The sequence below is a fragment of the Pungitius pungitius genome, chromosome 4 (genome assembly GCF_949316345.1).
Source record: "Pungitius pungitius chromosome 4, fPunPun2.1, whole genome shotgun sequence".
Lineage (NCBI taxonomy): Eukaryota > Metazoa > Chordata > Actinopteri > Perciformes > Gasterosteidae > Pungitius > Pungitius pungitius.
Genome location: NC_084903.1, coordinates 859,563 through 870,490, shown reverse-complemented (window position 1 = coordinate 870,490; position 10,928 = coordinate 859,563). Strand labels below are relative to the sequence as shown.

General features: G+C 45.3%; 1 protein-coding gene across 1 annotated transcript; it reads left to right on the top strand.

The window, feature by feature from the left end:
• Positions 1-1,703: 1,703 nt before the first annotated feature.
• On the top strand, positions 1,704-10,280 carry LOC119226521 (semaphorin-7A-like). Its single transcript, XM_037484597.2, has 14 exons — positions 1,704-1,901; positions 2,443-2,576; positions 2,663-2,707; positions 2,948-3,046; positions 3,188-3,293; positions 3,653-3,748; positions 3,858-3,997; positions 4,079-4,257; positions 4,670-4,772; positions 5,376-5,559; positions 6,055-6,170; positions 6,351-6,496; positions 7,522-7,592; positions 9,209-10,280. The coding sequence occupies exons 1-14, from the start codon at positions 1,742-1,744 to the stop codon at positions 9,550-9,552; spliced, it is 1,923 nt and encodes a 640-aa protein (XP_037340494.2). The 5' UTR covers positions 1,704-1,741; the 3' UTR covers positions 9,553-10,280.
• The last annotated feature ends 648 nt before the right edge of the window (positions 10,281-10,928 follow it).

Below are 10,928 nucleotides of genomic sequence, written 5' to 3'. Positions count from 1 at the left end.
AGCTCAGCACGAAGCTGGAGACCAGGTACGCAGGGCTTGCCTGTATAATAAAACAAGAAGTGGTCAGAGAACTGTTTGACAGGACAAGAGCTCACACAATAATCCGACAAGACACAGAAGGAACAAATGCTAGAAATAGACAGGGTGATTAGGCATGACAAGAAACAGGTGTCACAGTAAGCAGCGCGATCGCTGATTGTGATGAACGGCAGGTGGATGGAAGCTACGGGAGAAGTGGGTGTGTGCGCTAAGGTGTGAGATGAATGAGCAAATGAGTGTGTCAATGAGCATCTGTGGCAGAGGGGAAGAGAGAGAGAGACCCGGATCCTGACACTCTAATCTGTAAATTAGACGTGGTTCAGGCGTTAAGAGTATGTAGTGGAGCTTTAAAGACGTCTCCAATACCTGCATTGCAGGTAGAAATGCCGCTGCATTTACGAAGGAAGCAATTATATGGAAGTAAATCTTTGTCATCGGGCATTGAAAGTGTGGTGGGGGTCCCCACCCAAACGGCCAATTAGGAGCAGGCCTTTAAAAGCACCTGCCGTCAGGGCCTCAATCACCTCTTGTGTTGTGCTATACAGGTATGTTTTGGTTGCATGTTGCAGCTTGTAGCTGCGTTTGAGTGCCATGTGAGGGAAGTATATAGGGATTACACACAGGTATATACGGATGGTGCTAAGAAACCTGAAACAGGTGTGACAGGGTTTGGGGTGGCAGTAGCAGATAAAGGAATAGGAATTAACAGGAGAACATCTGATAATCTAGGGGTCTACACAGTGGAGATGGTGGCAGTGCTGGTTGCTCTACGATGGGTGGAAAAGGCAAGACAGGAAAAGGTATTGATTTGCTCAGACGCATCTTCAGTGCTAGCAAGTATAAGGTCCTTTCAGTCGACCAGTCGACAGGACATACTGTACGAAGTGCTTCAGTCAGCCACAAGAATCACCATTTAGGGAGGTCAGGTCAAATTCCTGTGGGTTCCAGCACATGTTGGGGTGAGCGGGAATGAGAGGGGGCGGATGAGCTGGTAAAAAGGGCTTTAAAGAAAGGGGACATAGAGATGAAGGTTAGTATTAGCAAGGCAGAGGTCAAGAGTATTATCTGGGGCAATATCAATAAAATGTGGCAAGATGGGTGGGATCACATTCAAAAGAGCATCAAAGTGAGTAGGGTCTGAGGTGGGAATAGGAGAGAACAAACTGTTCTGACAAGGTTACGGCTGGGTCATTGTGCACTAAATAAAACACTAACAATGATAGGGAAACACCAGACAGGGTTGTGTGACGGGTGTGGAGGAGAGGAGTCAGTAGAGCACGTAGTGTTGAGGTGTAGGGAGCATGAGACACAAAGAGAAGTTATGAGGAATAGTCTGAGGGAGGGAGGGATGCATGATTGTTTTCTGAAAGGAGTACTGGCCATCGGTGAGAGAGCACAGGTTAGGGTACTGTTGGCATTCTTGAAGAGCACAGGAACATGAACAGGAGAAGAAGAACATGAAGAACATCGAAATCTGTGACCCATCAGAAACTGACCGCAGAGGGCGCTGTTTCATATCGTCTGCCCGTGCGTGCTAGAAACGGAGGGCGAAGAAGAGCGCCTACGCAAACGACGTAAACATAAGACAGCCTACGCAAACGGCGTAAAAGTTTGACTGCGTAGGCGCTCTTCTTCGCCCTTCATTTTCTAGCACGCACGAGCAGACGATGTGAAACAGCGCCCTCTGCGGTCACAGTTTCTGATGGGTCACAGATTTCGACGTAACAACAGCATTGAGATGGTCTGTCACCTCAGCCCCGGGATGCTGCCCGTACGTTTAACGCTATATGTGTTATTTTCGTGTCTCCGTAGCTTAACGGCGACATCGACGCTTCATGCGAGGATGACGTTCACCGAGAAAGGTATGAAATATTTCACCCTTTTTCTGCGACTTTGACGCATTATCATCGCTGAACTCTCGCGTATCAGAGAAGGACAAGTACAACTTTCGTTACAATTGGTTGAAAAGATTTGACTTTATTACATTTCATTTTGCTGGTGATTTTATCCAAAGCGACTGCGACATAAAAACCGGGGTCACTCCTCTGGAATGATGGAATTGATGGCAACAATAGGACCGCTAAATGCCAAGTACACACTTGGAAAGTATGAACAAGTCTCAAGGGGAACCTTCATGACATTTTAATCCTAACGTGCAAAAAATCCTGTTTACTAGAAGTTGAAATCGAATATAGTTTGGTGTGTGTATATATATATATATATATATATATATATATATATATATGAGTTCATCCCTGCGTGGCTCCTTTCTCACCCCTTCATGAGATGATTCAGGCACGCCATGAAACCGGTTAGCCGCCCACTGTGTACAATGACATAACCTTTGCAGACCAAATGTTTACCATTCAAACTGTTTTTTTTTTCTGTATTTGTTTTTTGCAGAGACAGAAATGAGAAGGTTCCCTCTCCCTGGCCACCACGTACCCGTCGAGATTGTTCTGGAAGGAGAGCGTGAGACCATCGTAGCTGCTGGACACAAACACCTGACCTCATTCAACTTCCTAAATCACCCACAGGTATGGAACACTTACTTTCAGCTTACAATTGACATTTACTTGCAGTGATGTGGCAATAATGACAACAAGGTGTTCCTTCCCGTCAGACTCCTGTGAAAACAGGCGTTCAGTGTCCCCCAAGCCCGACAGAAGTAAGAGAACATAACTTAACAGCTGTGTGTGTGTGTGTGTGTGTGTGTGTGTGTGTGTGTGTGTGTGTGTGTGTGTGTGTGTGTGTGTGTGTGTGTGTGTGTGTGTGTGTGTGTGTGTGTGTGTGTGTGTGTGTGTGTGTGTGTGTGTGTGTGTGTGTGTGTGTGTGTGTGTGTGTGTGTGTGTGTGTGCTAGTCACATGTGATTTTAAGATGACAAACGTTCTTTCTCCTGTCACCTAGGGCTGCGACTTTAACATCACCGTGGTCCACAAAGGTGAAGCGGCCGGCCAGTTTGTTCTGTGCGGGATCAATGCCAAGGAGACGCTGTGCTGTGAGATGGTAGGACACTGGGACACGAGGTGCACAGGGCGCGCTACGGAGAGGGAACCTGTCTGTTCGGGTCACGATTTGAAACGATCCAAAGTGTGCTGCCAGACTGAGAATAGCCGGTAGCTTTAGCAGCCTTGTGTTTCCTTGTAGAATCTATCACAGCAGACCTGGTGCCTTCCCTCTGAAAATACAAAGAGCATAACAAAGAGCTTACAGGATTTTGTCATTAAGGAAGGTGAACCGTTTGCCTTTGTGGGTGAGTTTCTTTTTAAATAATCTGTAATTATGGGCTGTTTTCAGCACTACTAACCTTGCTGTAACCAGCTCAGCGCTTTTTAATGATTTTGTTTGCTTGTTCATTGCTTACTGGTCGAGCTTGTGCCCTCTATTCACTCCAGACTCCAGTTTACCGCCACTGACATCTCAGCCAGTTCAGCAGATGTATTTTTCCGTTCCTCTGGCATTTGCTTATCACTAAACTATTTCATAAAAGACAAACTGGCGCCTGGAATGTAAAAGTGAATTGATAGCAGCTGCTAACCACGAGCAGAGCATTGCTGCTATGACAGCCGAAACCTTCTGTAATTATTTGTACTGTCTTTGCATATTCCCCAGACAGTGATCTCTACATCACATACTCTGGAGCCCAGGAGAATGTTGGCATCCACAAGTTCGGGAATGACCGAATCGCACCGGGAAGACACAGTAAAGGTATTTACATGGAGAAATTGTAGATTCGCTGTATTTTTATAAGATAAGTCATCAATCAGTTTGTGTGCACTTTGAAATTCATGTGTTCTATGACAATTTCTCTCTTTAGAGCAGCACTATGTGGGTTTGGTGCTCAGCCGACACGAAGACCCAAAGGAGAGCAAAGTCTATGCCTTCTATAGGGAGAAAAACAAAGAGGAAGACATGAACAGTGACATGTGGCTCCCCTTTGTGACCCGGGTTTGCACGGTAACATCTGCACTATGAACACTCTCACACATTCTCACCTGGAATATGTGCTTAATGCTTTGTCTGCGTTGCTGCTGTTAGGTAGACTCTGGTGGGTCTAAGAACATTCTGCAGTCCAGCTGGACGTCCCAGCTGAACGCCAGGCTCTCCTGTGGACACGCTCACAGCAGACAGCGTTTCTCCGAGCTGGTGGACGTGACCCCCGTGCACGCAGACCGCTGGGAGCAAACCACTATTTATGCCCTCTTCAGAAATGAGTGGTGAGGCGCCGTTACCACGCATGCATTGGAGTACAAAGACATATTTTAAGGACATGCTATTGTTGTGACTTTACACAAACAGGCGTCAGCCAATTTGAACGAACCATAAACACTGACCATGAGAAATGGTTCCTTACTAAGAAGTAAAACAAGATGGTGAAGGCTCAAGATTTCTCATTGGACGCCTTGTGTCTCACAGACAGATCGGCCGTTCTGATATTTCTTTGACAGAGGCCTTGTTTTTGATTCCTCTTTTCGTGTGATTTTACTTGAGTTTCTCCTTTCTTAAATCGGCCCGTCGGATCAGCGGTTTTCACACATTCTGACCAGCATGACGGAAGTCTGCTGACCCGTCACTCGTGGCTGCAGATGTCTCGGTGTTGACTCACTGACCCTTTTTGTCTCTCTGCAGGGGCATGAGTGCTGTGTGTGTCTACACCCTAAAAGACATTGAACAGATCTTCAAAACCTCCTCGTTCAAAGACTCCGACATGCACACCGACAGGAAACGAGAGGTGTGTGGCAAGCAGCTTTATCCGAGGTCACAAATAACGACAACATTAACTGATTCCTGGAATAAATGGGGCCCCTATCTTTCAGCCCATGTGCTTAAAGTTCCACAGCCAAGGATGTAATCTCAGAGTCACAGGCTTGGCTTATTTTTCTTTTGACTTCCTGCAGCAGAAGGAGAGACAGCAATGCACTCTGGTTGTATTATTCCATCTTTAATAATGTCATAGTCAGGCTAAGATCCATCTAAGTAGACATCAGATCTGTATTTAGAAACCCTTTCTTGAAAAAGAAAGTCCTCTTGGAGCATTTAAAGGACGGGTTTTTCCATCATCTCACGGAGCTAACAGGTAATTAGATGACCATTCAGTCAGTAAAACCAGCCAAAGCCAGTCAAAACCATGTGTTCCTCTGTCCGAGAACAAAAGCACTTCAGATGTCATTCATGCTGCAGCATCTGTGCTGACTTTGAATGGCACCATTGTCGGGAACAACAAGTGCTTTCTCATCAGAGACTGGGCAGGTCTCACCCACACACACTATTGTTGTGAGAATGCAGGACAAACGTTAACTGAGCCAACGCAAACCAAAACCTTCTTCTCCATCAGTGCGTTGCAGACTCCAAAGCTATTGCAAGAAACGTTCTGAGGATGATCGAGTCCAATTCGGAGATGAAGGAACGCGTGCAGCCTGTGAACTCTGGGCCGCTGCTCTTTAATCACCACGCCTACACCCACATCCACGTCCACGGATTGCAGAACAGTAACCTCCCCGTCCTGTTCCTGTCTCTGAGTGAGTAACCAGGGAAGTTGACACTAAGCATTGTGTGCGTTTCTGTAACCGTCTACATTGCAAAGGTCATTACACACAGAGGTTCCTCTAAGTAGTTTACACAATCCGCAGTGAAGGGAGGCTTGACTTAAACTCGATCTCCAGATAGTTGATAGCTACTAGGAGTACAGAGTATTCCTCCTGTTGCCTTGTGGGAAAGGACGTAGTGCACCAGTCGCATGGCGGCGTCGTGCAAGCTGCTGCAGGTTGCACAGCTGGCGTATGGAGTAAAGAGGGATCACATCGGTCTGTGTGCAATGCACCGAACCCCCAGCTGCTCTCCAGGCCCCTTCACAGCAGCTCACTGCTCGATGGGTACAAGGCAGAGAATGATTTTTGCTGGATAAGTCATAAAGACGTGATGAAACAGGATGTATGGTGGGCTGGTTTGTGGAGGGGGGGGTTGTGTTCATACAAGTTCACGTATTGCGTTATCTTTCCGTCTTCCTGATACAGAGAATGGAGCAATTCATAAAGTGATGCAATATAAAAGTCAGGCATTTGTGATCGCTGAGTATCAACCATTCGACCACAAGGCCCACATCGTCAGCTTCCGCCTCGACCCCCCCTCTGTGAGTAAGACCGCTCCTCACACACAACTATTCCGCTAAACACAGGGGAATATTTCTACTCCTAATAGCTGCAAAGTATTAGTAATTCTGATAGAAGTGTGTACAACTTTTCAGAAGAAATTGGTGATTTATTCTTGAATAAGTGGTTTAAAAGAATGATTTTGTGCTGTGTCTCTGCAGAGGAAGCTGTACGTGAGCTCCAGAACTGAACTGGTCCAAGTGAATGTGGCCAACTGTGCGCAGTATGGGGACAGCTGTGAGCTCTGTGTCTTGGCCAGAGATCCCTACTGCGGCTGGAACGGAACCCACTGCACCCATAAGACGGAGTAAGAGCCCCTCTTCATGCCCAGAGAGTTTCATCTACATGTCCAAACGTTTGACGTGTTTACGAAGCCCAACATGGCTCCACACGGCCACATATTTACACACACCTTCCTATTCCTGCTTCTGAAACTTCGTTCGAAACAGAACTTCCCTAAAACAGTTCTCTTTATAGTTTCACACTGCAACCACAACTTGTGCAAAGGTCTCTGTGTTGTCACTTTCAGGGTTGTGCATTAAGCTGTCAGGCGTTTATTAAGAATATGTCATTATTTGAAGATTAAAGAGTGCAACGCAAAAACATTTGACCTCCGATCGGCTTTCACCACATTCATTATTAGCCTGAAAACAGCTGGTATTATCCGCAGAGTTAAACCTATAAACCTCACAGACATCATTCTTTGTGATTCAAATAATTATAATTACATTTCTGCAAATGAAACTCACAGAAACCACCTCCGACCCCCCCAGTCAAACTTCAAGGGGGAAGGGCTCACTAACACTTGTAACTGCATATAAGGTGGTGTGTTCTTGCTCTGAGCAATAATGTGACTCAGTGCATCTAATGTAGGAGCCCCCCCCATGAGCCCCCCTTACCAGGTGATGGAAGTGACTGCGGTCGTAACCGTAGTGGAAAGAAACTGAAACGGCTCCGTTCCTAAAAGGAAAAAAAAAGCTTCTACACGTACTTTAGTTGTTCTTTACCTGCAAAAAGTGACAAAGGCCAAAATGGGGCGTTCCTGCTGGACAAAAGCTCTGTAATTAACATTTAAACCACAGCACTGATCATCTGTTCCTCTTCTAACTCTATAATAATGTGTTTCTTTGTCTCCGTACTGAATGAAACATGGAAAACAGAAGCAGACGGAAAATGAAACAAACAAATGATCTTTTACTCTTTATTGATGGATTCTCAGGTTTATTCCAATTTGTCTTCCTGCACCATTTCCAATGTTTAAAGTTGGCTTGAATGGAAACGCAGCTTGTTTTAACTTAACTGGAATATTCTAACTGGGATTTACCTTCACAGAGGCACACTGCAGGACTTGGCCGAAGGGAACTATGGAATCTGTGGTTCAGATGTTCAGCGCCCTGCAGAAGGTATGATGGTGATATATGGAGTTCACTGCAGTCAGGTCCAGCCGGACTAACTGGCTAATGGCTGCAACCTTACAGTTAACAGACAAACTTGAGGAGAATTTATTGTGCCATCTACCTCACCAAAAAAAGTATGACACCATATTTTCTAAAATGTCGAAAGCTACTTTGACATCAATAGTCTGCGTGGGAATCTTTGCCTTTGTAGTCTTAGTGGACCTCCTCGTCTCTTAATACATTTGGTATGCGCATAGCATACACAACTCTCTTAAGTATTAAGTGGTGCTAACGAGCCCTTGAGCCAGGCACTACTGTTCCAAAGCATTCATCACGGGTTCTGCCCAGGGGAAATAAATATTAGGATTTGCCTATTGCAGGATCATACTATTATATATGGAGCTACTTTTTTGTTAATCAAAAATATGTCCACTTTAAGTAGATACAGCTCCACATAGTTGCCGGCCTGAGTAGGTGTTCGGGTCAATGAGGAAGTAAAACTGCCGTGTTAGGAAGTGGTGACTGAGTGATTTCAAGGCGCGTGCAGCCCACCAAAATATTCATCCTCACACCATCTTTGCATCTTCATATAAATAACTACACTTATTAAGACCAGACTGTAGCAGTCCTGTCACATGCTGTCATTTATCTGTGCGGCTCTGAATCAAGTTGCTTTACAGCCACTATGTCACATCTTTTTAACTATACACGCCTGTGTATCTCTTTGGTGTTGATTTGAAGTCATCGTGCCCTATGCTTCACACAATACTCCTCACCCAGAATGTTCAATATCAATTTCAATTCATGTGCAGAGGACCACGTGAAGAGTAACTCGACCTCCGCGTTACAGAAAAGTTATTGCATCATAGAAATGTTTAGTTATTAAGAGGGCTTCTACTATTACTACAACTCCCTTTAAAATGATCCAAACCCTTCCAATGTAGATTTTCCTTAATCATTTTAGAAACTTCAGAGTACAGAGAACCGGTTCCTATACGACCGGTACCTACCGCAGCGCAGATTTCGGTGCTTGTTTTCGGTTCCTGAGCCGACTCCCTGATGACATCATCATCAGCTGATGACAGGCTACCACGCGCTGACCAGCGGACCCGGACCGTGCGTCCGAAAGGCCCCGCCCCACTTTGGTGTTTGTCTTTAAGACACGTGACTCCTTTTCCTCATCCTTAGTTTTTACGCATTAACTCAATACAGAAATAATCAATTCTATCAACTAGTAGATTTTGCTGTTCTGCAGGACGTCAACAAATTGAGAAAAACGAGAGACGATCCAACATAAATGATTTCAATATGTTCTATATCTATCAGCACAATGAGCATACATCTCAAATTAAATGATTAAAATTCCAATCAACTAATATACACTTCAAGCTCTTAGAGGGGAAACACAAGGAGACTATAAACAGTTAAATATTGGTTGAAGTTCAAAGCAAAGTTTTTAAATGTATATTTACAGTATTTGTTTAAACAGTTTTTTTTCTTCAAATTGAACAATATATTATCGATCATTGGGTTTTTTCCGATACCCCGTCCCTAGTTCGGTTCCTTTTGCACGCTGGATGAGGCCAGTTGAAAAAAATTCATCCTTCTGTTTCTTTCCTCAGTGTCGAGACATTTCACTCCACAAGAGACAAAGAGCAGCGTCGCCCTCCCCCCGGAGTCCAAGTACTTCCTCCAATGCCCGATGGCGTCCCACCACGCTCAGTATACCTGGCACCACCTGGAAAGCACCACCTCCTGCGGGTGGGGGGAGCAGCGGTGCCTCCTCCTGGTCGACAGCATGGGCCCCGAGCAGCAGGGGGAGTACAGGTGCGTGTCGGAGGAGCGGGGCTACAGCAGGGTGCTGGCGCGCTACGAGCTGCAGCTGAGGGGCGCGGCGGGGGGGCGCTCGTGGAGCCCGCTGCTCTGCCTCGGTCTGACGGCGGCTCTGATCCGGAGTTGGTCCTGAAACGGACGGCGCCGGGAGAGGAACCGCGGCGTCAGAGACCCATTACTGTTATTTATTGATGAGTACGAGTGTGATTGCATTGATGAGCCAGCATTGTGCCCCGTTAGGCAGGGAGGACGGACACGTACGTCTCAACTAAAACGTGAAGAGGTCGGTAACGGAGAATCATGTGATTTACATCGGAGTCGAGTTGTTTCCGTTTGCATTTAATCAACAGCGCGGTCACGTTTGAGCTTTATTTAAGTCAGGACTGTGTCTCATTTTCACAAATGTATCCGTTAATTCAACTTGATGTCCGTTAAATGCAGCTGAGCCATGAGCCTTCTGCTAGCATCCTGGATGCATGTAGAGCTATTTGCAGTTTAATACCAGATAAAGGCCTTGCCCGGTTTAGGAAACCACAGTCATGAGTTTCGCCTTATGATATCATCGTGAGTTCTATTTCAGTTCTTCTGAAATATTCGTTTCCTTTACTGAGAAATTCTACCCTGCATACTACCTCGGACTTGCCCAACTGCCATTGGGCTTGTTCATCAAGATTCTGCTTTTAGCACTTTATTGACTGCAATAATATATACGTATGTCATTTTGTGATCACTGTGTTGTGATCTGCAATGCAACTTGAGTTTTTGGAGTTTGATTTATTTTTGTAATTTTCTTCTAATGCAAAACATTTTCCCATTTGTGCATTGCTCAATTTGCATATAAACAAATGTATTTCTGCCTTACAGCCTGTGTACTTCCTCAAATCTAACCCAAGGAAACAGCTGGAGCCTGTACATGCACCACAAAGGCTGCCCCTCGTTGGCTTCCTCACACCCACTACGGTTACATGACTCTGAAAAGAAAAGGGACATTTGTTTCCTTCACAAAATCACCCAAAAACGACTCACCCTCGGTTGCCCCTCTGCACGGAACGTGAAATGGTGGCAACATACAAAGAGGTTTCAAAACACCGCTTCCCAACTTGCATCGTGACAATGTTCTCGGAACAGTGTGGTGATTGTGGAGGGAAATGGTGACACCCAGCCCACAGAACTCAGAGTGTGTGTATATATAACTGCATTTATCGGTATTCTGGGTGTGGGGGACGACCCGTGGAATAACCAACATGACAAATTTCTGTAATCGAGCCCCTGGGTTTTTTTTGTTAGGAAACCGCTCGGCCACAGAAACGTGCTGTTTGTAAAACATGGATTAGTTTTGCATTTCTGGAGGTGAACAGGTGGGAATCACTTTAAATCACTTTAAATTAAATAAAACCAAACACATAGTAAGATATAAAGTAAAACTTTATCATGACATACAAGTTTAAAGCCCTGAGAACCATATCTTTATATTACTAATATGAACAAAACCGAATGTGTAAAAACCAC